This window comes from Solanum verrucosum, unplaced genomic scaffold (assembly GCF_900185275.1).
Source record: "Solanum verrucosum unplaced genomic scaffold, falcon-dt-bn FXZP01000142.1, whole genome shotgun sequence".
NCBI lineage: Eukaryota > Viridiplantae > Streptophyta > Magnoliopsida > Solanales > Solanaceae > Solanum > Solanum verrucosum.
In genome coordinates, this window is record NW_026020259.1 from 533,902 (window position 1) to 561,674 (window position 27,773).

Genomic DNA, 27,773 nt, shown 5'->3' on the forward strand with positions numbered 1-27,773 from the left:
TGTTGGAATGGTACTTGAATTCATAACATTTGGTTCTTTAGTAAACAAACTTCTATTTCTGCCACTATTATTTGTAGGTTTTTTTTCCTCTATAAGGGAGACAAATTCAAATACATTAATTAAGCTTCTTATGAAGTGTGTTTCATTCCTCAAATTTTCTTTCTCCTATTTCATGAAGCTTAATCTTTTATTATAAGTCATAGTGATTCAGGTAACTATTGCAATTTCTCTCTGCTATTTTGGTGACTTTTTTAAAACTCTTTAAAAAATTCCAGCAAAGATGATTGAAAATTGATCAAAATATCAAATCTTAGGTACCATTGGAAAATCCAGAGAGTTAATATGATAAGTATTTCTTTTTTACTATAAAACTTATGTTTTGCAGAGTTCTTGGACAAAACAAGCCAACTAATACTGTAGATGAATGAGTCAAATCCATTTTCCTCTTCACAAAGGTATCTTTTTATGTGCAGCAAAAACTTAATTTTTCATGGCATATTGCAAGAACAACAGTCATTGAGTTATTACAGGAGGAAGTTATGTTTTTCAAATGAATAGCCTTCTATAATAGTAAACAACATTACTTAATACTGTTCATTTATGTGTTTATTGAGGTACTTATATTGGATTGGATTCAGCTTAGCAGTGAACTTCTATTAGATTACTGAACGCTCCAACTTTGAGAATGCACACACAGACACCTCAACTCATTCTCATTGTCTCGTAGACACTCAATACTGACGTGACACAGATGAATATTTTTAAGTTGGAGTTTTCATCTGTTAGTGTACATATGAGTTGAGGCGTCTAGATGTGTATCAAGTGTTCCGTTGTCAGTTGATGCTATGTTAAAGGTGTGTGCTATGTACTGTGCCTTTTTCTTTTTGTTTGTGTGGGTAGGACAAACTAAAAAGGAAAGAGTTTCACATAAAAATTGAGACGAATGGAGTAATGGAAACTAAAAAACATGTATATGTACTATTTTTCCTACAAGTCTATTGAGACTAGTTACAAGTCACTCATGTTGAACATGAATAATTTATCTCATTACTAATTATTAATATTGGTATAACTTATCGCAAGATTAGTAATCAAACAAGAGATAAGGTGATACTATATTTTTATGGACTATTTAAGCTTTTCCAAGCATATCAAACACACTCCTAAACATCTAGCATTATGTATGTGTGTGAGAAAACGAATTAAGTACATATAAAAAAATGAAACTTATTGATTCTAAATTCTGAATTTGTCATTACTTGCTCCGTCCAAAGATGGACAGGGAGAAGTGCATTTTCCCATATTTACAATAAAAAAAATGCCACAACCAAAACTTAAATTCTATTGCAACCTTCTCGACCAGTTCAAGTGAGAGGAAAGATGTAATATAGCTTGAACGAAGTGAGAGGACTGAAAAAGAAGTCCGAGTGATTGAGGGGACCCATACAAGAATACATGGAAAAACAAACATAAAATCTATATGTGGAGAAATAATGAAAATATTAAATATCTATTAAAACATCTTTTATTTGTCAATATATGTGGGACCCATACAAGAATACATGAAAAAACAAACATAAAATCTATATGTGGAGAAATAATGAAAATATTAAATATCTATTAAAACATCTTTTGTTTGTCAATATATGTGGGCCCCAGTGCCTGGGAATATATACTTTTCTTAAATTTTTTTATTAATAATAATTAAACTATAGGTTTGACTTTGCCACCTAAAAAGATAATAAAATAAAATCTTTGCAATTTGATGAGCAAAAGGCAAAAGAAGATTGGTTTCTTGACTTTGCATATATCAGTTTCCCCATGGAGAATCATGAAGTGTATTAATTTTGTATATCTATGTCTCTCGTTTTCTTATACCCTACTTTTATCTATTTTCGATAAAAACTTATTCACATCAGGTATTTATTTCAATTCAATGAACATACGAAGAAATTAAAAAAAAGATTTAATCTTTACGATACATACATTTTTTTTTGTTTCTTGCTTGATGTTTTATCATTTGGTATTTTCTACAAATCATCACTATACTTGATATAATTTACAAGCTAGTGGAATCTAGAAGAATGAAAATAGAGAAAAAATATCTGATAGATCTTCGAGATAAGTAAAGATTTGCTACAAGTCATTAATAATCTTCTGGTAATTATTTTTCTTAAGTCTTAATTAACTACTTTTTTTATAATTATCCCTTTCACCTGGACCACAAAATTAAGTGAAAAAAAAAAACAAATTTGGAGGATATATTGTCTTGAGCCACACATTTTTCAACTTCATCGTACGTAGGAATAGAAAATTTATGAATGAGACATTGATTGCTACAATGGCATCAAATATCGTGTTTGATGATAAAAGCTATCACGTGAAAATTGAAATTGTTTGTTACGTTTGACGATGAGTTGTCTCTTTTGTTATTAAATCGCGAAATATGCTTGAAATAATCAAAATTTGTAGATTCTTTTTCATTAATTTTCTTAGTTAACATGATTATGTATTTATGCTACTTGTGGATTTTTTTTTTAAGTTAATGAAAATATTTTCGATATTATGTAATATTGTGATTTAGTCATTGACCAAAAATAAATAAAGGGGTAAATATTATTTTAACTAAAGAATCTAATGACGTGTTAATGAGACGACTTTATTGGTAATTAGAGAACTAATTTATCAATAAAAATTCTTTTTAGGCCGGAGATGTTAGATTTTTTTTTGTACTATATATATAGTTTGTAGATTTTGAAGAAGTGTATAAATAAGATAAAAGTTTTTTTAATTTATTTTTTTACTTATAAATTGCTAGGCTACCACGTCATGTGTTACAGATTCGAGGTATCTTAGTGTAATAAATTATTTTATGTGTTGGTCAATTATTTATTTATTTATTTTAAAAGAAAATCTTTAATCACACATACTATAATAGGACATGTCATGTGTTAAAAGATTACCAAATATCTACTTACTTGCCACGCACTAATACATTTTTTTTTTCTATTTTTGGTCAATAAATAATAACTTAAATGAGTAAGGATGGTTTGATAGCTGAATAAAAAATAAGTTATTCATATATTATTTTTTATTAACTCATATGACATTTGATAGATAGATAAACAATAAGTTATTTATGTAAAAATTACAACGATATATAGGGTGTGTTTGGTATGAAGGAAAATGTTTTCCTAGAAAATGTTTTCCAGGAAAACAAGTTGATTTTTGACTTATTTTCTCATGTTTGGTTGGTGAGTAGAAAATATTTTTCGGAAAAGATATTTAGTGTTTGATTTATGAATGAAAAATATCTTTTATTTTTATTAGAGTAGAAAATAATTTTTGAAATTGAAAATAGTTTTTAAAAACAAACTTAAATTTTTTTTTGGGGGGTGGGGGGTGGTAGGGGGTGGGTGAAGGGGGGGGGGTCGAGTGTAGGGGTGAAAAAATGAAATTTTGAAATTGAAAATATTTTTTAAAAACAAACTTGAAATTTTAAATTTTTTTTGGGGGTGGGGGTGCGGGGGGGCTGGTAGGGGGCGGGTGGGTGGGGGTCGAGGGTAGGAGTGAAAAAATGAAATTTTGAAATTGAAAATATTTTTTAAAAACAAACTTGAAATTTTTTATTTTTTTTTGGGGGTGGGGGTGGGGGGGGGCTGGTAGGGGGTGGGTGGGTGGGGATCGAGGGTAGGGGTGAAAAAATGAAATTTTGAAATTGAAAATATTTTTTAAAAACAAACTTGAAATTTTTTTTTTTTTTTTTGGGGGTGGGGGTGGGGGTGGGGGCTGGTAGGGGTGGGTGCGTGGGGATCGAGGGTAGGGGTGAAAAAATGAAATTTTGAAATTGAAAATATTTTTTAAAAACAAACTTGAAATTTTTTATTTTTTTTGGGGGTGGGGCGGCTGGTAGGGGGTGGGTGGGTGGGGTCGAGGGTAGGGGTGGAAAAATGAAATTTTGAAATTGAAAATATTTTTTTAAAATAATTTTTAATATTTTTTTGGGAGGGGGTGGGGGTAGGGATGAGGTCGGGGTAAAAAAATTGAATTTAAAAACAAACTTTAAATTTTTTATTTTTTTGGGGAGGGGTTGGTTGGGGGGTGGTTTGAGGAATAAATTGATTTTTCAATAAAAAATAATTGTAATTTGAAGTTGGAAGAGAGTTTTGGAAAATGTTTTCCTTAAGTTTAGAAGGGAAGTCATTTTCCTTAAATTTGAGGAAAATGAGTTGATTTGGAAAACATTTTCCAAAACATTTAGCCCAATCAAACATGAGAAAATTGGAAAACATTTTCCGGAAAATGTTTTCCTTCATACCAAACACACCCATAGTTGATAATTTTGAAATTCACATAACTAATAGATATAAAAATTAAAATCGAGTTGACGAGTTAATACTTGAGCATTTTGGGAGTGGGGTAGGGGTAGGGCAAAAAGAAAGATGTAGTACCGTGAATAAGGTTATTTCTCTCTTACTTCAAAAGTTTTAAGAGTATTATAGATACGGAGTTGTTTTGATAGAGAGTGAAAACAAGAAATTAACTCCACAATTTTTTATTTTGGTCAAAAAAGGTTTAATATGATATGACTATATGAGCTCTCTTTTCTGTCATTTCAGCTGTGAAAGGCTTTTTCTTTTTCCCTCTCTGTGTAAGGTGCCACTCTTCAATATTCACAAGGTATATATATACTCCCTCCATCTCTATTTATTTGTCCATATTTCCTTTTTTAGTTGTTCCTATTTAGTTGTCCATTTTGACAAATCAAGAAAGGATAACAAATTTTTTTCTATTATATCCTTATTTACATTTCTTAAAAATTGTAAAAGTGTATGTTATTTCCCTCCAATTTATTTCACTTTAATTCAAAGAAGTGGTTGTAATTTTGAAGTGAAAAATTGTCATAAGGATAAAATTGTAACTTCACTGTGCTAATCATTGTTGCCTTAATCTGTGTGCCATTTCTAAAGTGGACAATTAAAAAGGGACGGAGGGAGTATATAATAGAGAGAGAGAGAGAGAGTCTATATTATGTATATAGAGAGAAAGTAGAAGGAGGTGAGAGATATGGGTTGGTTTCCATGTTCTGGAGCATTGAAGCAGACATCAAAGAAGAGGAAGAAGAAGAAGAAAGATTCGACTAATTCGGTCCAACTGGGTTCCGGTAACTATAAAAATGCATATTTATCGTATAAGAAGACTAATTTAATGATTATGTGAAATGGGTTTGTTGTATATTTGTCAAATTTCTCGTCTTTATTGTGATTTTGGAGCTTCAAGTTTTAATGGTTCTGTGAAATGGGTTTGTTGTATTGTTGTTAAAATTTCTCGTCTTTATGTGATTTTGGAGCTTTAAAGTTTTAATGATTCTGTAAAATATTATTGTCGAATTTCTCCTCTTGAGATAATTTGGAGCTTTAAGTTTTAATGATTTTGTGAAATGGGTTTGTTGTATTTTTGTCAAATTTCTGAGTCTTTAGATGATTTTGAGTTTTTTTTAATGATTCTGTGAAATGGGTTTGTTGTATTTTTGTCAAATTTCTGAGTCTTTAGATGATTTTGAGTTTTTTTTTTTAATGATTTTGTGAAATGGGTTTGTTGTTTTTTTGTCAAATTTCTCAGTCTAGAGATGATTTGGAGCTTTTTTTTTTATTAATGATTCTGTGAAATGGGTTTGTTGTATATTTGTTGAATTTCTCGTCTTTATTTTTTTTTTTTTTTTTTTTTTTTAATTTTTTGAAAAGGTAACTTTGAATTTCTCGTCTTTATGTGAATTTGGAGTTTAAGTTTTCAACTTTTAATGATTCTGTGAAATGGGTTTGTTGTAATATTGTTGAATTTCTCTTCTTGGGGATGATTCTGAGCTTCAAGTTTTAATGATTCTGTTAAATGGGCTTGTTGTATTTTGTCAAATTTGTTCGTCTTTAGATGATTTGGAGGTTCAAGTTTAAATGATTCTATGAAATGGGTTTGTTATATTTTTGTCAATTTTCTCATGTTTAGATGATTTGGGGCTTCATTTTTTTACATTATTTAGAGGAATTTTAGGAGGTTTCTAAGAACTCCTAGTTTGCCTAAAAAACATGAGCAATTTGTTAACATTGGAATAGAATGATCCCAAATTGAGCGAAATGATATAGAGGATTCATATAGCCGACCCCAATTAATTTAGGATTGAGGGACAATTGGTTGACTGATTGATTGCTTTAAGATGTACAGTTGCAACTGTTTGGTGGCGCGGAACTATACCCCTTTCGACAATCAATGGTAGTTATGGTCATTTTTTGGTAATATTTAGGGGTAGCCCCAATGACCTGCTAAATTTTGCTTTATTGCTTTGGGTTGTTTTCATGGATTTAATTAGTAGAGACTAAGGATTTAGGAGGTGCCAGAGAATGAATCAGAATGTAGTATGAAGGGTTCTAGGGGCTAGTTTTGTGGCTTAAGCTGGTGGATACTGCTCTTAAATATGAAAGTGGTGAAGTTTGCCATCCGGTGACTTAGAACAATGTCAACTGTGTTTTAGGGTGAAGATGTCTCTTAAGGTTGCATGAAAGTCTGTTTCATGGAACTGGAGTTAAGTCAACTGGGAATTTCATCAGATATATTATGTCATGAGTATTTGTGCTTCTAGGATCAAAAGGAAGCATAGAAATGACAAATAAAAAGATAAAATGGTGAGCTGTCAGTAATCTTAAGGTGAATTGGCACCCAAAGGTGTGGCTAGCAGTCAATGACGTTTCAATAGACTATGAGAAACCAAGGTTCAAATACCAATAGAGACAAAAAACACTAAATGTTCATTTATGTAAGTTTTGGTGGACAGAGTTACCCGGTAAATATGCTGATGGGGGAAGTAGTAGGTACTCGATGGATTAGTTAAATAATGACAAGTTGGCCCGATTACAATATTTATTTAAAAAGGAGTCTTGAGGTCAATTATTCCCGTCTCCTTTCTGGAAAGGAGCAACTTTGCTTCTTTCCCTCCCCGTTTTTAATGTTTTTATTGGTATTCATAAGGTGAGATATACTAAAACGAAAACAAGAGCCATCCAACTTCAGTCAACTCCACAAAATTTCTTTAAGAAAAAAATGAGGAGCTTTCTATTGGATATCCAAGAGTTTCAACTTCTATTTTACCATCCAAGTTTCACAAAGCTATTTTGTTATGCAAATTTAACTCTATCTCTTTTTCTTTTATAAGGTTCCATCAGGTGACTCTAGAAAGTTTTCATTTCTAAATGGACCCAGTAATGTGGGAACCGGTTGATAGGGAATAATAACGAGTGTTGCTTAGTAGAAATGATGAATTCTTGGTGATATTTACTGAGTTAGCTAATCCAACCATGCTGTTCTTACTGTATCTTGCATGACTGTCATAATAGAAAATTTGTTGAGAACACTTGGTTATTGAAACTGCACAATTTCCCAGTACATCAAGTGGTTGTACCAAGTTCTGTATCATGCATTTCCCACGATTGGACTAATTGAAAAGTGAACTAGATCGCTTCGGCTTCTTGATCACCCAGTCGGCTATATTTGATGTTTTTGAACCCTAGTTGTTTGGTTTCAGACTTTCAGTTCCGTGATTTTCTTTCCTTTTGTAATTTCTGTTTTGTTTTCGTGTTCAGATAAGTTGAAGGCAAAGACTCTGTTAGGTTCAAAGGAGTATGTCAAGGATGGCGAGTCTGGTCATATTGGAGCCAAGATTTTTACATTTCGTGAATTAGCAGTTGCAACAAGAAACTTTCGAGGTGATTGTCTTCTTGGAGAGGGAGGATTTGGAAGAGTATATAAAGGGCGGCTCGATTCCAATCAGGTCTTTTTCTGTCACTTTTTTCTTTTCAATAATGGAATGAAGTTCTTTTTTCGGTCTCCATCTGGTTATGCCCCCAATCCACCAGATTTTGGTTGAAGTCGCTATTTTGTCGCATAGTGTTCATGAGGGATATTAGTATGGTTTTCACTATTTAATTTCCTTTCTTCTTTCTTAAATTGTGTGCCAAGTCTACCCTCTTCTTTATGGAAGGAGTAGGATGGAAATGACCTTGGTGTTTATCAGTTCCTTTTTGTTTATTATAATAATGATAATGACGATGATCTATTGGTAGGGGTGCTACTTGTGATGTGTGGGATATGGGTACATGTCACAGGTTCAAACCCTGCCATAGACAACAACTTAGTATAATCCATCAAGTTTCAAACCGTGCGCAACTAGTCCTTGTGGATTTCTCGGGTATAAATAATAATAATTAATAATAATAAAAATGGAAATAACAATTTTTGCTGTTATCACTATTGCTATTATTTTAATTACTAGTATAGTACTCGCACGATGCACACATTTTTTTTATAACAAAAACAGATCTAAGAACTAAAGCTATTTGCAGATAGGCTGCAACAGCTTGCTAGCAGTGTTATCAAAAGCAAAAAGCTCTAAAGTCCATTGGGGGCTTTAAGCGCAAAGAAAGTGTGGGCTTAATGTAAAAAAGCGCTAAGAGAGACAAAATACAAATATATATGTTTAGCCCAAGACGAATAATTTTTAAGCATGAATGACCAATATATGAACAAAGAAATTGAAAAATAATTACGATAAAGTGAAAATATCAATTGTTTAGTGTCGTCTCTTCAAAAGAGGTTCATTGGCAAGGAAAAATATGCCTTAGACTTGATGACGAAGCAAGAGCCAGAAGAGATGGTGGAAAATCATTCCACATTGCATCTGGTGGACTGTGTGGACTGTGGAGAGAGAGAAACAGTAGATGTTTTTAAGATAAGTCCAATTCCATTCATAAAGTTAAATGGAATTGTATTCTATCTTTCTTTTTTTGGTGTAAAGAAACAGATATAGAGGAATTAGAGCTTGTAGATCTGTTAGGCTCTCTGTAAGTAGTTTCTCCCTCATTCTCTTCTTTTGTTCCTCTTTTGAAGGTCTCCAGCATATCCTTAATGCTGAAAAATACAGCATTACCAGTTTTTAAAAAAAGAACCTTGATGACGACATTGAAGTGCACATTAAGTGAGGTGAAGTGCTCAACACGTTTTGGGCCTTGCTTCAGGGCTTAAGTGCGCCTTTGATAACACTGCTTGCTAGGCACTATAACATTTCATTTCTATAAACATCAACCTACAAAACATGAAAAGACAGAAGATAGAAAGGCAGCACTCCATTGTTGTGGTAGGCAATGCAGTTTGTTCAGTATTCACCTCCACTTTGGTAAATCTTGGCCTCTGATATGTATGTGAAGGGCTACCTCTCTGCAGACTTATCAACAAAATAGTGAGCAACATTGAACCTTAGTCCATAATCCATTTCTTTCTCTCCAAATAACAGCCACAACCATAAATAATATACTACATATAAATGCTCTGCTGCCAGATTTTGTTGTCGCCTACCTGTTAGCCCAGTTATCATACCTAACACTTTCGAGGTGATTGCCTTCTTGGAGAGAGAGGATTTGAAAGAGTATATAAAGGGCGGCTCAATTCCAGTCAGGTTTTTTTCTGTCACTTTTTTCTTTTCAATATTGGAATGAAGTTCTTTATTTTGTCCCTCCAGTCTGGTTATGCCCCCAATCCACCAGATTTTGGTTGAACTGGCTATTTTGTCGCATAGGGTTCATGAGGGAGATTAGATCAATCAACTATGGTTGGGGTATAAATGGACGTGGGGTGGGAGATTTGGGCCATGAAGTGGAGTTACTGGAAAAATTGAGGTAGTTTTCTCAAAACGAAATGAGCTTTTCGATTTGCAAAAGAAACCTCAAAACTATTGCAGAAAGTTTGGATCTTTATCTTTTGATTTTGACTTCTTCTGGCGAATTTTTTAACAAAATCATTTGACAGTCGCATCAACTGTTATTGTGCTTGCTTTCATAGGTTTTCAGAAAGTGTAAAATATGGAGGTTACTTTTTCTTTTCTTCTTGCTTGTTTATTACAGAGGGAGGTTACAAAGTGGGTAGTGGGTTGGTGGCCAATTAAGAGAAGTGAGGAAGCTGAATAATTAAAAGCCGTGACATTTGAATTGTAAAAAAATTGTTTTGTGACGAGGGTAGTTAGTTTTATTTTAACAATGGCCATGTGTCATTTAAAGATAATGCCACTTGGCTGTTTGTGGGGTTTTTGCCCCTGCTTTAATAAATACTGTATAAATATATAGATAGATAGATAAATATAGATATAGATTTTATTTTCGGGTACTATGCTTCATGATATTGCTTTGGACATCTAAGATATGGGCTGGAGCTATGCTTTGACATCTCTTCTCATTTATTTTCTGTAGATTGTTGCCATCAAGCAACTCGATCGTAATGGATTGCAAGGGAACAGGGAATTTCTTGTTGAAGTGCTGATGCTAAGTCTGTTACACCATCCTAACCTGGTAAATTTAACTGGTTATTGCGCTGATGGAGATCAAAGACTTCTGGTTTATGAATATATGCCACTAGGATCATTGGATGACCATCTTCATGGTAATTTCTCTAATATTGGTAGCCTCTTCCATTATCTATGCATTTTTGGTTGAGATATGGATTTAAATCAGGTATTTGCAGATCTTACACCCGGTAAGAAAGTGCTTGATTGGAATACGAGAATGAAAATTGCAGCTGGAGCAGCTAAGGGCTTGGAATATTTACATGACAGAGCAAGTCCACCTGTAATATACCGCGATTTAAAATGCTCCAACATTTTGCTCGGTGAGGGGTATCACCCGAAGCTATCTGACTTTGGATTGGCTAAGTTGGGACCTGTAGGAGATAACACTCATGTCTCTACTAGAGTTATGGGTACTTATGGGTACTGTGCACCAGAGTATGCCATGACTGGTCAGTTGACGTTAAAGTCGGATGTTTACAGCTTTGGAGTCGTCCTCTTGGAGATCATCACCGGAAGGAAAGCAATTGAAAATTCAAAAACTGGAGGAGAACACAATCTGGTTGCATGGGTAAGATATTTTCTGATTATATAATCCCTCTGTTTCAATTTGTTTGTCTTACTTTCCTTTTTAGTACGAGTTTGTTTAAAAAAAGAAAGCCTCTTTCTTCTTCTCTTTTGCAACTCTTTTATTCTAACTTTCCACATGGTTTTTATATAATACAACAACATTAAAGGACATTTGGGTACATTCTACATATCTTAAGACCACAATATTCAAATGTTTTCTTTCCTTCTTAAACTCCACGTCAAGTCACTACCAGAAAAACAACGGAGGAAGTACCTTTATCTTGTTGTCTCCGTTCTTAAGAACCTTTTGGAAGATCAAAAAAGTTACTTCCTTTTTGCGTTGAAACAAAATACTACAATCATTTTTGGATAGAACTTCAATATCCCTACTGTCTAGATACTGGATTGATATTTTAGAGGCTTCCAGGCTGATCCAGCCATGCAGTCTATGTTGCTCGAACTCCCCAAAAATACCTCTTGAGGCATGTTGGATCCTCTAAAAGTATGCATTTTTGGAGGGTCCGCACAGGTGAGGCAACATTTTGGAGAGTCTGAGCAACAGCTTGCAGTGAGGTTCAGTTTTCTGTTATTTGGAGTACTTAATAATGGAATTTGGACGTATAATCCCACAAAGTGGAGCCTGAGGAGGTAGAATGTTTGCAAACCTTACTCCTACCTCAGAGGTAGAGAGGTTTCCGATAGACCCCTGGCTCAAAGAAAAACAATCCAAAGCAGTCCCGAACAAGAAGTAATGGAAGTACAATAAACAACATATAATAACAAGAAAGCAGATGGTAACAGAACACCAACTACATCAAAACAAATTCGATAATCATGGTACAAGGACAATAGCTATTAACAAAAATCGAAGGATGAGAAACTACAGAGGCAATATTATGACTACTAATATAAATGGAAAACAATATTAATTTTGCTATTAGAAAATCAATTTATAGAACCAAGTTCAAAGATTATACTCATGCTCTCCTTTTCAGGCAAAACCGTTGTTCAGAGATCGGAGAAAATTCTCACAGATGGCTGATCCAATGCTTCAAGGACAATATCCAGAAAGAGGCCTGTACCAAGCTCTAGCAGTTGCAGCAATGTGTGTTCAGGAGCAACCTAACATGCGTCCAGTCATAGCAGACGTCGTCACAGCTTTATCTTACCTTGCTGCACAGAAATTTGACAGTGATACTCAGGGAGTTCAAAATTTGCGCTGGACACCTGCTACTCCACCTAGAACAAGACGTGATGCTGATAAGCGACAAAAGGGTGGCAGTTATGAACCTAGATGGTGATAGGAAGACTAAACAAGTTGCTCTATGAACAAGTACATAATATCAAGACGAGTGACCTCTTGGATTACAGCTAGTTGAAGCTATAGATCACAGTACAAACGACAATCAAATGCACCTCAAGTACAAGTTCAACCAAACGGAACTTGTATAGTCAATGACCACCAAAATCTTGTACTCGGAAGTCAGACCAGTTATGCTTATCTTCCCTAATATCGAGCATGTGAGTACGTAGTTGTTTCGTGTTAGTGCAGCTTATGGTTTTGCTCACTTCCTGGTAGCCCTGCATAGCTTGGAAAAGTATTTTTTGTTGTACAAAGTGGGCTTGCCTAACCATTTCCGTGTGCGTAAGTATTGTATTGTGAAAAGGCAAATTATGATATATAATGACAGACTCAATGATTGTATTTAATTATATTCTTTTTTAGCCATATCTTTGTGATTAAAAATCATTGAAGTGAACAGTCAAAAACACATTTAAAGTATCTTTCTTTTGATTTTAATATTTGAACTATTGTCAATTATTTATTGAAACACACTTCTATCAGCTGACCACTTTTTCTACCTGAAGTATCACCCATTGTTCAGGTAGGAAAAGCAAACAACAAATAGTTAAGATGTGTTTCAATAAATATTTGATGATAGTTCAGTTACGACACTCAAAATTGAGCTATGTAAGTGTATTTTTAATCATTTAACTTGAAATATAATTGAGTATTGAAATGAAATGGGTCGGATAGGGTTGGATGAATACGGAGAACTCATATAGGTGTATATAACTTAAACTCATTCACAATTAAGCAAAATCGAAGCTCACATTCCACAACTGCTACAAGAAGATGCCAAATTTCTTTACAGGTAAGTTGTAACAGTACAGAAGAATCAAATAACTGTTGAAACAAAATTGAGCTGGGAGGTACAAGTTACACTTCAACAGGACGTAGAAAGGACCTAACTACACATGCAACCAATTGAGGGTGTAATCACCACCTCTTATAATCATAACTTTCAGTATACACCTTCAATAAGCAGCATCATGCTTACTATTCTTGCTGTCCAATAGCTTCAGTCGCCGTACTGCTCATTTCTGGTCCTTCATTCGCAGATTTCATTTCGTTCAGATTGCTTGGTTTCGCCTGTCAAATCAGCAAAATTCATCATTGAGCATTCTTAGGTCTAAGTTCTCGTTTTTTTTTTTCGTTCTTAGGTCTAAGTTGATACCGAAAGTTAAGACCCTTTTGGGAAGGCCAAACGGGCAATAATAGCCATTTAAAACAATCATGATTAGTGAAAGAAATGAGTCCTCTAATGCATAATGTGAAGTCTCATCTTTCTGACACTTCTATTTCATATTGGTAATGTTGTCACCTTTTATACAGGATTAGGCATGTCTGGTCCTCCATATATTTTCGTATTGGATACAATCTACAGGCATGAGCCACGGCCTAAACCCCACGATACTTGTGGTTTTTGACTTGAAAAAAACCACTTAGACAATGATGATCAAATTTCAGAATGTGTGATTTCACACCACTAATTAGTAATTAGGAATCTTCACTAGTTACGCCTCCTAAATTATATTATGCTTATATGTTTACATGCCAAGAAGAGATGCTATCATTTATCATTTGTATCAATAGCAGATAATTACCCTATAACTGAGGGGAGTGTCAAAAATACCTTGTTTCGATCACGCCAACCAAGGCCGAATGATAGTAGACCTGTCCTTTTTGCTGGTGCACCTTGCGGAGAATCTGGTCTTGTCGACCTGACAAATACATGGTCACTTTAAATCATCTATACGCCAAAATAACAAGAAAAAAAACTTTGTAATGCTGAATGACAAATCCCTTAACACGAACATGAATCATATTTTATAACATAATAATCTCTTGGCTTATACAGAGATACTTTCAGCACGAGTCTGACTTGAGAAATACCCACCTAACTATAAAAAGTTCTTAAATTATTGTACTGTTCAAATCTCCGTCAAAGACAGAATACCAACCAACAGTTATCAAGCCTTTGTTCAACTTTATGATATTTTTTTTTTTTTTGATAATAGCTTTATGATATTATTGGATGAACACATCTCAAACTCCTAACATCTAACAAATAAAGTTATACTTGTTATGATAGACATAGGAGAGAGCAAGGATACTGAGATACTCTAGGTAAACTGATCGTGTTAGTTGTTTTGACTTTTTCTTTCGTCAAATACCAAAGTGCTGAAAGTATCACATCACCAAAAAAGAAAGAATAGGCTGAGGGAAGAAAATCATAAGCAACTATAATTCTTTTGTTTCATACACTTGGGCAACAAGCGGCACCATACACTTTTTGCGGACACTTGGGCAAGATCTTTTCAGCTTATGAAAATTAGATGATCGCTTAATAATTTATTGACATTACACCCTGTGGAGAAACTTTTTCCTTGTAACAGAAATTAGGTTAGCAGGTTGTCAAATGAATCTATTTTTGCATCAACGTTGTGTTTGGAATTACTAAACTACGATATTACTTTTCCAGTAACATCTCCCTAGCCAGCCACCATAGTCATTGAATTTCTATTTTTCTGATGTTTTCCACCCGTCATTGACCAGATCATAGTCCTATGTGTGCTTCATAATGTAAATATCCTGGTTTAATTGTCTTATATGCTTGCTTCAATTAATTTTCTTGTGACAGGGTCGTGCAGCTGGCTTATAGAGATTTACCTAATATACAATCAACCTGTGTTGTTTCAGTGATGGTTTCATGGTTCTTACTCAGTCAGAGTAAGAGTAGATTTTTACATTAAATTGGTTATTCCCCTCTTTCAAGATGTATCCTGGATAAAGATAAATTATGGAAGTGTGAGTGAATCACTATCGGGGAAACTCACAACATAAACTCCCAAGCAGAGTGGTTTTCCCGCAGGCTCTTTGCCCATTAACAGCCGCTTAGCAGACTGTCTGGGTTGCTTAATTGGTTCTATGCCAAGTAAATAAATTGGTGCATCTTTAGGTGCTAATTAGAAGAAGTGGAGTCATGGAACTATTGAGGTGAATCAAAGTTGGCAGTTGAACGAAACAATATCTTTCTAGAGGAGGCAAACTGGATTTTAAGAAATCTCTTTCAAGTCTCCCTGAATATCAGATGACTACTTTAGTATCCAAGGTCCATTTTCTGAAAGGGCTCTTAGCTGTTGGAGTTTCTTTGACTGCACTGTCATACTGTGGAGTATCATGGACAATGCCATGGACAATCAAGGGCTTTTTGCCAAGTAATTTTTTACAAATGATACCCAATTGATTATTATTTTTTTGAAATAGAAATGATACCGAATTGATTATTTTAGTGCATTTTTTTCTGGAAAGAAGCAGGAAAGGTTTTAGGGGTCGTTTGGTGTGATGGATAAAGAAAAATAATCCTAGGATAACTTTTTAGTACCCCTCAATTCTTTGTTTGGTTACAAAGTGTGGGATAACTTATCCCAGGATTAATAATTATGACTGGGATAAGTTATCCCTACTTGAGGGTGGAATACTAATCCTAGGATAAAAATGTAAAATAACAAAATTACCCCCTTAAACCCTCTTTTACAAATAAACAACTATTCTTAGAGGGTATTTTTGTAAACACACAACTTACTCTTAGAAATTATGTCATGCATATTTGACAAACCAAACAACCAATAAAAAATAATCTCAACATAACGAATCCCATCATAACTTATCCCAACATAACTTATCCCATCATAATTAATCCCAACATTACTTGTCTTCAAACCAAACGACCCCTTAGTGTCCACATAGTTCAGCAGAAGTTAAAAAGGAACTATTGACATTTTTCTACACATACGTTGGATGCAAAAGAACTAGATTCATAAGAAAAGAGAAGATGTAAAATTTAGAATGAACTCAGAACTCTCACACACCGTGGGGAAGATAGAGCTTTGACTTGACCAGATTCATATTGCAAGGTAGCTTCAAGCATCGATTCAGCCATGACAACTCTCTTCTCCATCTGAGCAACAGAAGCCATAGCCTTTTCATACTTTTCCTGCATGAAGAGGTTGTTCAGGAAAATAAGTATCCCATTATGAAACTTCTAACTAAGCTGAGACTGTAAGCTAAATGCCACTGCTTTTGGCTTCACAAGAGATTTTTTAAATGAAAAACTTAGCTATTTCATTACTTCTTCTCAAAAACCAATGCATCAAATGGCACAAGAATGATAAGTAGTGATGGACTCACAAGCATATTTTTGGTGCAGGGCCAATTACAAAATAAAGTTCTACTTATCAAATAAAAGAATTAGCCAATGAACCACAGGATACCTTCCCAAGCTGCAATTAGCTAGTAAGAGTTTTGAGCACTAACGTCCGTTAATGTGCTTATGCATCAAAGAATTGTAATAGTTGCTTCAAATAAACAAGCTATATTGGTCACTGGTAGTGGATATCAAACCTGAAGAACGTGTACTGCATACTTTTGAGCAGCCACATCCTGCTCGGCAGCAATCCTAGCATCTTCTGTTACCTTCTGTTCTTGCTCAACCCGCATCAAAACCTACAGGTCATATCTTAAGCATGTAAATATAGCTTTAAAAGCAGATTTACAGGAAGCACTTTGTTTAACTACCTCAAGCATTGCTTTCTCCTGCTCTTTCTTATCATTAAGGGTGTGTCGCAAGTCAGCCACTTCTTGCTCCAATTGCTCAACCTGCAGATTGTTGACAAAACTTCAGAAAGATGTGTTGACAACATGATTTTCTTTGTTTCAGAAAGTCCAGAATAAACGGAGATTTTAAGAACAGAGATAATATATATTTACTAGAAAAGTCTGTTTACAAGTGACCTTTTCTTCCATGTTTAAAGTGCATATAACTTACATTCAACCAGCAACATGAGTACTAAAATAATTGAACATAAGTAAATATATATACCCTAGCACTTAATTGTCGTCGGTTATCTTCTTTGACCATCTCCATAAGCGCCGTCTCCAACTCTTCAGCTCTGGAAAAGAAAATTACAACTTATCTGTTTCAGGTTTAAACTTTCTTTTTCGTGTTTTAGCATTGTCAATAAATATATTAGTGGACGCAATCGTCATGATTGAATCACAGGAACAAAAAGTACTACAGGAGATTCCACATAAAAAATGAAATCAAAATTGGACTATTGAAATAAAAATGCAAACCTCAGGGTAGCTGCTCTCTTGTCTTCCAGTGTCCTGCAGAGCTCAACCTTCAACCAAACAACCTGCATAGCAGCTGTTAATAATTGCACTAAAAAGGGAGTGGTCAACTACTTTAGTTAATAAAACAGACAAGTATTTTTCTTAATCACAGAACACTAACAATTGCCACTGAAGTTTGCTGGTAAGAGGAATTGACAGATTCTACACCAATATAAAATTTTCATTAATACATAGTGTATCTAACAAGAAAGAGAAACAATTGGCAGTCTCAAAGGAAATCAGGGGTTTTCAATTTGTTGGAATATGAGCCAAATGCATCACACTTAATTGGAACAGATTGCAATAACCAAGAAATCCTGTTGATTAGCTGGCCCAGCCCCAATTAGCACACAGGTTCAGAACTTGGAGTATGGACCCGGCTCTAAGCCTTCCTCCAACTTATATGCCAGAGTTTAGTCCTAAGCAAGGTTGGGACTCGTGACACACACCTACGACACATCATGTGGTGTACTTCCTTTACCATTGGACCAAAACCCAGGGGGGGAAATAGATTTCAATAATCTACCCAATTTGCCAAATTTTTCTTCATGCACAAAACACATGTAATAAGATGAAGACAGTAATAAGACTGGCCCATGAAAAGATGCTACATCAAATTCAACTTTCATTAAAATTTGGTTGGGCATGGAAGCCCCTCCCAAACGTTCAAGGAGAACTCGGAGATTCAAATACGTATTTAGAAGATGATAAAGAAACTCCCTCTCAGCATTTTTTCCCATACAAATAAGATAAACAAAAGACCATATCCACATGTGGTTCCTTAAACTATAAGATAGGTCAAAGCCAAAAAGAACTAAAAGACCAAAGGTTACATACTAAGATTATTTTGAGCCATTTGACATCCAAATAACATAACCCCCTTTCTTTCCAACCGCTGGTTTTCTAATACCAGGAACAATATAAAGTTCATAAACATTATTTTTTGCAAAGTGTTGACACTAGAATTACACAAATCAAATTGTCAGTCTCAGCTGAAAGCTAAGCAAAATAAGGTGAAGCAGCCCATAAGTGACTTCTTCATTGGATATGCTAAGAGGACTGAACAAGTAACCTGTTCTTGAAGACCTGGAAGGGAATCCATATGTGAATCTATGTTTAGGCTGTTGAGAAATTCATCCATACTTGCGGAGTTGGAATTTGAGTCTGATATTTTATTGTCTGTTTTCTTAACACCTGAGCACTCCTCTGGCTTTGTTTCTTTCATAAAAGAATCAGGATCATGCTTAAAACTATACAGCTTGGAGGCAAGACCTTTCGGATCTTTCTTAACAGGCCCTCCCTTTGATCTTTCCTGAGTAACTGCAAGCACAGCTGGCCGATGTTTTTCTCTCAGTGCTAGCAACCTATCTTCAGTAACATTTAAGAAACCCATACAAGCTGTCAACACAAGTTGGCTACTATCAAAAGTTGAGCCCGTAAGGGATTGAAATAAGGTGATTGCATCCCCGGCGTCCTTAGTTGTAACTACAGCAGGACCTGCAAGATTTTGCTATGATCTTAATAGTTGTCTAAGATAGCCTCAGCTGCTCCCATCTAAATGAGTTTGGCATGCAAAAACATTATTCACTATGAAATGTAGTACCATACAACTCCATCAAAGCAAGTGCTGTTCGAAAGAGCATGACACGATTTCCCTCAAAGAGAAGCACATCCCAAACTCGGAGAACTGGAAGTAAAACAATCCATCGGGGGTGAAAAGTAATTAACAACCTTCAACAAGAACATGAACTGTTACATTATAGCTAAAGTTTACTGCACAGAACAAGAACCTTACCACTTTCCCAGGGAAGCACATTTACAAAAATTGAAAGAAACCAAGGTCCAGAAATCCATGCCACTTGCATTCCCAAGTAATCAAGATGATTGACTACAGCAAAAGGATCATCTAATAAGAAACAGCGATTGGATTGTTTTGATGAGGAAAGAAGATAACCAAGATAAAACAGATATAAGCCATGGACAGACCAAGTTTCGGAAACCTTTCACGCACCAACTCCTCAAACACCAATTGATCCACCTAATGGGAAAAAAGGGATCATTTGCATGAGTTATGATCATCCAGCATAGCCAGAATTAGGTGTAGGTTATGCAAACCTGGGATTCTATCATCTCTTGTGAGTAACAGCCGTCAAAGTATTCATCAATAAGACCCACCAACGCCCTGGAGATTCGAAACAAACCAGTCTATAAGTTTAGTTCCATATGAATATAAATTAAATAGCGTTTGTATAGTTACTAAAATTAAATGGATAAAGGTTTCCATATCAATCTCAAGAAATATATAAAATACTTCGGTAACAACCAATTCTGTACACAAACAAAGATACATGAATTTTAACAAGTCACGTGGAAGAAAGCGCATATTCTAGATTGTCCCTTGCACAGACCTCAAGTAGCTTATGATATTCCATCATAATATCAGCGCCAGTCTTCTAGTTGCAGTTTTGACAAACTTAACAACACCAAATTGAAAGAAATCCTCAAGCAATAAAGTTGATAAAGAGCAAGACTACTTAAACAAGTGACCAGTATAACACATTGAATAACATTGTACCAGTCTCAAGAAAATAATGCGTTGAATAAAAAGCATAAGATAGAAATGGTACAATACAACCTTATAGGATCTGATAATTGAATTGAATTTTCTGTCAATAGAGTGAGGTGTGAAAAGGAGAAATCTTAGTGATCTCTGACGAAACAAAGTTAGCTTGCGCACTAAGTGATATTATTACTACTCAGAAGCACATTGTGTGTCCTAATAAGACAGGGTAGGACTAAAATTTCATATAAGGAGCGTAGGGATTCATTACCTAACATATTATACATAGTCTAAAATTTCATATAAGGAGCACCTCTTTTACATTATCAACCTATCATATTATACATAGTCTAAGATTCCTATATAAGGAGCACCTCTTTTACATGATTTAATTCAAGTCAATGAGAGCTTTTCTATTTTCACACAGTTAATTTTAGTATTCCTTTGAAAAATTGAAAAAGTAGAAGATAACATTGGTCAGATGAACACACTTTGGCAGCATGCCTGACGGTAGCAAAAGTTGTTTGAGTCTCTAACAAGATCGTAGATGCGTTGAGACCATGCTGAAGAAAGTTAATCTTTTAGATGAGATGTCATGTGGAAATAGAAAAGCTTCTCATTGACTTGTTTAAGAATGTACAGAGGTGCTCCCTATATTAGAGTGTTCTGTTATACACCATAAAATAGGTAATTAATCCGCTAATAAGGTAATCAAATATCCTACAGTTAACATTTCAAAGAAAGCATCTATAGAAAATTCCACAAGTTCTTCCTTTTTCTAAAATGAAGAATATTCTATAAGATTTATACCTTAGCCAAATACAATGAATCTAGATGTGTATTAATCTAGACAAAAATTCACTTGATATTCTAACAATTGTTTTTAGATAAATATATGCTAACAATTGGTCTCCTTAATGTTCTGCTATGAATCTGTGAGCTTGCACCAGAGTTATTGCAAGCTCACAGTTATTGTTGACTAGCTTTTGATCATTCATCAGATGGAACCAAATACATACTCAAGAAATAATGAGAACTGGACTTCCTTAAACTTGTTGGTAGGGTTATTCACCCTACTCTCCAACTCACATAATAGATGCACCATTGCTAGTGAAAAATTAAGCAAATATTTGAATAGAATACTTTCTCAAAATCCTGTGTAATCTTTACAAACTTTGGACTTGCAAAAGACTTTTGGCATGGAATTAAAGAACTTCATTTGCTCCTAGGGGCAAGGGTATACACAGACATTCCATGTGAAAAGAAGATATAAGAAGTTTCACTGGGAACTTACCAGAATGCATTTTCTTCTGGCATCATTAGAAGCAAGATACCAGCAAAAAAGTTCATTGCCTGCAAGAAGATAACAGAACAGATGAACTTACTATGGAAAAGGATAGCTTGGACAAGTGATCAAGTTTTCATCTCTACAGTTATGGACATCCAACTTAGAATGCAGGAGGAGAAAACAGACAATTAAACTTCATGCACGCCAATGAAACGAAAAGAAATAGTACCACCACAAAAGTAACTACTTCCATCTGATCTTGTAGGCTGTTAAGGAAAAATAAATCAGGTTTAGACAATGCACCCCTGTATTCTTAAAACTCATAGCCACAATAATGAGTGCATCCCATCTCATTTTCTTCCCTTTCTTACTATGGAATTTCAAGGTATTCTCTTCCATCTCATTTTTTATGAAAAATTGAAGGCACAAGTGTATTCACAAAAAGCCACCAGGATTGTGCTTCTTTCTTATCACACTCTTTTAAGTGTCATTGGATTACCGAGGAGAAACTTAATTTGCCAAAATTCCAAAACCTTCGTTTCTGCAGCACGAACAACCCCTCATGCATGGCATGATTCTTTTGTGTGGGTACAGACCAAGCACAAGAAAGATTTTTGTTAATGGGTGGCTATGGAACTTGATCTTAGGAACTCTGCCTACTCTGGTTCCATGTTGAAACTTATGAATATTTAATCTGAAAATAAGTCGTTAGAGAGGACTTTTTATTTGTTTATCAGGTCTGCAACAATAAAGATCCTGATCTACTGTACCTATAGCCTTAAGCTTTTGAGTTTGATGCATAATTCTCACAGGCTTCTTGTTCTTGGGCTTGGTGGAATCAGAATACCTAAATCAGGTGAGCTGATTAACTGGACATACAATATATGGATCTGATGGAGATTAAAGAGCAGTCCTAATCTATCAACAAGTTTACTATCTGTGATTAAAGAAAACAAGGATAATAACAACTTTGATAACATGACATAAAGATTCTCTAAGTTATATGGAGATTCTCCTATACCTTGTTGAACATTAATTTCTGTCAACTGAGTCTACGCTATGGCTGAAATGGTTTCCAGGCCTTCAACTCCATTTGGAACAAGCAACCTCATCTAGCTTAACATTAGGGGTGTCAAATGGGCGGGTTGGGCTGGATTTGGACGGGTCAAAATGAGCTGAGTTAATAAAATGGACAGGTTATTGACTCGCCCAAAGTTACTCGTGTTGGAATGGGTTAGACTGAAATTGACTAAAAACTGGGTCATAACCCAACCCTTCATTATGGCTCTATATAAAATATCAAATAAAAATATATCTTTTTAGAAATTTTTTGTTAAGGTCGATATGGATCACATATTTTCCATTTTTTACTGAGCTAATAAATGCGCGAGTCAATGACCGACCCGAACTCGGGCAGGTTGGAAGGGTCATATTTCATGGACTAATTTTGTCAGCCCTACTTAACATTACCCTTACCATAGGCAAATGAACCTACACCAGTCTTAATTTTCCCTATTCCCTCATCCCACCCCACATGATGGGGGTGTAGAACACTGCCAAATGTTCTCCTTCTGCCTTGATTGCAAACAAGTCCCACAATCTTAAACCTTTTTCTTAATCATGACCACAACCTTCAACCATAATATGGCATGTGTAATACTTTTTTACTTAGCGTAACAAGTACTCCCTCCATCTAAAATGAACCTGTCGGCATAAGGACTACAACATTATGAATTGAATCAAATGAGAATTGAGTCCTAGGTTGTTACCAACAAACTAGTCCTACATGTATTCAAACAAATTGAAGTGCATAAAAAGTGAGATAGCCTATTGGAAAGAGGTCAAATCAAGACCACATAGCAAAGGGGGAAAAACAGAAAGGAGATCACATATTTAAGACCATAATAAGAAATATTAGGTCATTATACGCTGGAATTCTTTTAAATATGGAAAAATTTAGCGGGTAAAGAAAAAGGCCCAAGGATATTGATTGCTATTTACAAAAAATGGGCCAAACATATCGAAACACAATAACAGGAAAAATCATATAGTGGGAACGAGATATCCAAACATTAATACCCATATATTTAGTTGTATTCAATCAACAGCTTTGGCTCCACAACTCACGGTTTCCACATTAGTCAACATGTTCTCTCCATTTTATACCAATTTTTCAAGTGTTACATAAGCACTAATAATTTTGGAAGATATCCTCATCTAGCATGTCAACTAGGCACAATTAATAGCTTCCTTCATCATACTAATATCATGATTTGAAACCAACAACATTGAGGAAACGAAAGAAATGATAAAGGAATACTTCTGCAAAAATGCCACACCATACCTGGCAATACCCCACATCTGGATTGTGTCGAGCATATGCTATAAGTAGACGCCTTAAGGAATTTCGACCTCTCTCATCTAGTGCAGGATGTCCAGGAAAGGTTCGCGGAAGATCCTGAAAATACCCGATGCATTAGCCTAAAGAGTAACGTGAGCAAATACGAAATGGAAGTAATAATGTACATGCAGATATGTGTGCCCAGTTTTATGTCAGTAAAGAGAGAGGAAATAAAAAGAAACGGCAAAGAGAAGAATAAAAAGGATGAAAGTAGATATTCTACACTTGAGTCAAAGAAGATGAACATCCATTGGAAGCTGGAAATGTATTAGTGGGGAGGATGCTCAAAATGAGATAAACTTGGTAAGATTTGATTATGGACAAGTGGAAAAGGGAAACTCAAAAAAGGTTGAAGATGACGAAAATTATATCAGAAGTATCTGTTACAAAATTGTTGAATGACCAACCAGAATGGACCCTAAAAAGAAGTAGCACCTACAAATTGAAAAGACTGAACGATAAAGTCCAGGGCCCATGCATCTAATGACCTTCTCAATCTGCTTTCTCAATTTCTCTGGCACATGAATGCTTTCTTTACTCGGTCTCTTGTTCTCTTCAGCCAATGATGATCCATCATGCTCCTGACCATCACCAGTATCACTTTCTGGATCAAGCAAATCCAAGTAATATCTTTTCAGTCGACGTGCTCTGACTCCAACAAAAGCTTGCCATACCTGGAAAATCAATTGGGTTTTAGCTACAAGATTGTTTATGATATTGAGTTTCAGTAAACCATTAAACTGGTAGAGATGTCAGGCAATACCTCTCCCCTAAGATCCCTTGGAACTCCTCCACGAACAAGGAACTCTAGCTCTTTCCAAGGAAAGGAAAGTTCTGGAGAAACTCCACTGTCAGTATTACCTACTTCTGCAGAGGTATTGGTACCATCACCCAATTCTTCATTGACAGAACGTTCTTCTCCATTTTCTTCTTCCGACTCCTCTGGCTCTTTAATAGTTGCAAGATGATTATGAACATCAGTTGACAATTTAACTTTCGTCTTTGGTGTCTTCTTCACACGAAAGCTCATCAAATGATCAATGAGACTCAACGATGCTCTAATTTCAGACCACGTATAAGCATGACAGGATTTTTCTGGTAGATAAGCTGGCAACTCCCTTTTAAGATCACTTTCCCTTTTAATGTCTGAAACTAGATTCTCTCCCACTGGATCATTGCCTTCTTCTTGAGACGCTTGAGCAGGAACCGTTTGCGGCTGGTTTATAACTTCTAAATCCACAGTCCGGACGTCCAACTGCTCTGAAGCATGTGGCTGACTTGATTCTTCTTGGTTATCAAGAAAGCCCTTCCACTTCTCTGATCTTTCTTCTTCCTCTTCCTAAAATGTACATATTAAAGTATGTTAGGAATACTCTAGTGACAAACCAGATGATTGAACAGACTGTGTGCATTTCTGCCAGACTATTACTGTTTTCTACCTTTGTTCTTTTCATTTCTTTTTTTCCTTTTTTTTTTTTTGATAAGGTAAATAATTATTAATGTGAGAAAACTCTATTTACAAGGCGTATGCCAAAAAATAGAGAACCTACACAATAATATTTCTCTCCAAATGTCACCCAATCTTCTATACAGACATAACTTCATGTGTGCACCAAAACTAACAAACAATTCTACCCTTGTTCTTAAAGGACAGAAACTGCAAAAGCTCCTAATGTAACCTCCCCTACTATGGCACCTCGTAAAGCAGTCAAATATACTTCAGCTCAACAAAGTATTTTATTTTAGTAAATCCTCAAACTTAAGTTGAAGTCTCGGGTCCATAATTAAAAAGAGAACAGTTGTTCAGTTGTTCAGTTCTTCAAGATCCTTTAGAAATGGTAATGTGGTATTTCATCTGCTCTTTTCTGTATTCCTTGCTTCTGATAGCATAAGCATAGCTATCTTATAATTCCTATTGTGTTTTGTTTTATAGAAATATACTTTAGGAGGAGTACATATTTCTGTAGAACCTATACTCTTAACTGTAACCACTATTTAGAAGTTCTTCAGTTCATTCAGTCGAGAAATTCTTGATGCTTTTGAATTTCTTCTACTAATTTCACTTCCAATTGAGTTGCAATGAAGAACCCAAGGGTCCACTGTATAATGTTAAAAACAAGGTAAAGTAGCCTAGTGAAAACTTTAAGGTGCGGATGACATTTCTGTATATCTTTGCAAGCCAAACAAGAACAGTTATTTTAATTTAGTTAGAAAATCCTGAGTGCAGAAGAATGTCAAAGATACATGGTCTAAGCGAGTCAGGAACGAAGCTTAATATCTACGGATATGCAATTGAGCTTCTCCTTAAACGGAAGCAACATAACAATTATAATAAAACGGAAAAAAAACCAGAAGGATTATAAGAAAAATGATCTCTTCAAATATTCTCATTTTCTCCATTAAATTTCCTTTTGCTTAATATATATCATATCTAATGTTAAGAAAATAAGGGTTCACTATGAATTACTATAAAGTTTGCAACATTCGATAAATACCAATAGTAAGTGACTAATGGAAGCAGGCCAAACACCTAACAATTACCCTATATATAGTTGCGTACTCTCGGTATCTTTGAAGATGTTGTGGTCTCACAGTAAATCCATATGCATCCCTGCCAAAACAACAAAAGAGTTTGTTTTACATTTCTATTAGTTTCACTTAAAGATATACATATAAAAAAAAGGTTTAATCGCCAAGTACAGAAAATCAACTGTTCTTTGGGTGAAAAGTAGCATGAAAGTAGTGTACAAAAAGAAAAAGAAAAAAAGAGGCACACACAAAATATACACAACAGTCAAATGCTGCTGAAATGTACAAACATGCACTTCTATCGAGCAATTTAACCAAATTAATTTGTGAAGGACCAAAACACTTTTACCTGGCATCAACATCCAATGAACGCTTACTCAAGAAGGATAACAACATACTTCATTAAAGTCTCTGACCCTACAGCCCATGTCGTTCTTTGCTCCTCACGTAAAGTCAATCAAAAACACCTACACCAATTGACATGAAGAGCATTCTTCTCACCAACTCATTACCTCCTCCCACCAAGTTTTTGGTGCTGAGAAGGTTCACCCCCAATTCTAATAAATATAATCAGATGCCTCTAAAACCTAACATGACTTCTTATAAAGAGAAACAAAACCTAGAAAGACCCAGCAAATCAGCAAAAAATCTTGAATCTATCTCTATCCCTTAACTCACAATTCAAAGAAACATTTACAGATAGCTATGATTTAGCAATAACTGGTCAATCGATGCGGTAACTCGCTATCATTTCATCAGAAAAAAACCTCAAAACTGATTCTTTTCCCTAAATTCTGATGTATCAATGGTTAACCAACTAATGAGTCATCATCATCAATCAAAAAAATGAGTTAACTCGCTACCCATTCATTAAAAAAAAAAAAAAAAAAACCTCAAAATTGCTTCTTTTCCCCTAAATTCAAATACCAGGTGTAAATTTCCCATGCATACACATTCCTTTCTATTTCGGGTTTACTTACACCTGTATAGCTCAAGAACTAAACGTACAAAATATACTTAAACAATAAAAAATAACAAGACCCCATTAACTCATACAGATTTTTACGTGTTTGGTTACGACCCAATACATCAAAATTCCTAAATGTTAATAATGCGAGCTTATTTAATATTGAGATAAGGGGGAAAGAATGTAAGAAAATGTACCTTTTGGGCTCAAAATTGGGGAAAAAAGGAGAATTTTTAACCGTCATTTGTGGAGGAGCTTTGGATCAAATGGGAATCTAGGGCTTTTCGGATGATCGAAGGGCTAAATTTCCATATCCCATTCAACAGTTCCTCCTTAATCTTCTGCTTCGGTTTCGCTCTGTTTTTTCTGTGAAAAATTATATATTTTGGGGGTTGAAATGTAAACTGAAAAATCTTTTGGAGGGACGAGGGTTTTATGGTAAAGTTAGAGAAATAAGGTCACGTGCTTAGCTTAGTACGTTTCGTTTCACGGATTTTTGAATGTTAAAATTTCATGTATGAAATGTGTATATATCACTAATGGCTTAAATATTTTGGGCT

The 27,773-nt window shown here is 34.9% G+C and overlaps 2 protein-coding genes across 4 annotated transcripts; one reads left to right on the forward strand and one right to left on the reverse strand.

Moving 5' to 3' along the window:
* Positions 1-5,010: 5,010 nt before the first annotated feature.
* Positions 5,011-12,679, forward strand: LOC125833468 (probable serine/threonine-protein kinase PBL7). The gene is made up of 5 exons (XM_049512635.1): positions 5,011-5,164; positions 7,632-7,819; positions 10,287-10,476; positions 10,558-10,949; positions 11,944-12,679. The coding sequence occupies exons 1-5, from the start codon at positions 5,068-5,070 to the stop codon at positions 12,247-12,249; spliced, it is 1,173 nt and encodes a 390-aa protein (XP_049368592.1). The 5' UTR covers positions 5,011-5,067; the 3' UTR covers positions 12,250-12,679.
* A 357-nt stretch (positions 12,680-13,036) lies between these two features.
* On the reverse strand, positions 13,037-27,584 carry LOC125833463 (uncharacterized). 3 transcript variants are annotated; one of them, XM_049512628.1, is made up of 18 exons: positions 27,411-27,584; positions 26,259-26,328; positions 24,481-25,056; positions 24,206-24,391; positions 23,661-23,774; positions 21,323-21,381; positions 19,584-19,650; positions 19,455-19,506; positions 19,264-19,356; positions 19,072-19,155; positions 18,541-18,965; positions 17,430-17,491; positions 17,176-17,245; positions 16,872-16,952; positions 16,698-16,799; positions 16,166-16,290; positions 13,927-14,014; positions 13,037-13,382 (listed from the first exon to the last, which is right to left on the reverse strand). In XM_049512628.1, exons 1-18 carry the CDS (start codon positions 27,455-27,457, stop codon positions 13,290-13,292), a joined length of 2,394 nt encoding a protein of 797 aa, XP_049368585.1. In that variant the 5' UTR covers positions 27,458-27,584; the 3' UTR covers positions 13,037-13,289. The 3 variants fall into 3 exon arrangements, with proteins under 3 accessions (XP_049368585.1, XP_049368587.1, XP_049368586.1); XM_049512630.1 differs by lacking the exon at positions 27,411-27,584 and adding an exon at positions 26,596-26,996; XM_049512629.1 differs by lacking the exons at positions 13,037-13,382; positions 13,927-14,014; positions 16,166-16,290 and having other exon boundaries at positions 16,692-16,799.
* Positions 27,585-27,773: the final 189 nt, after the last annotated feature.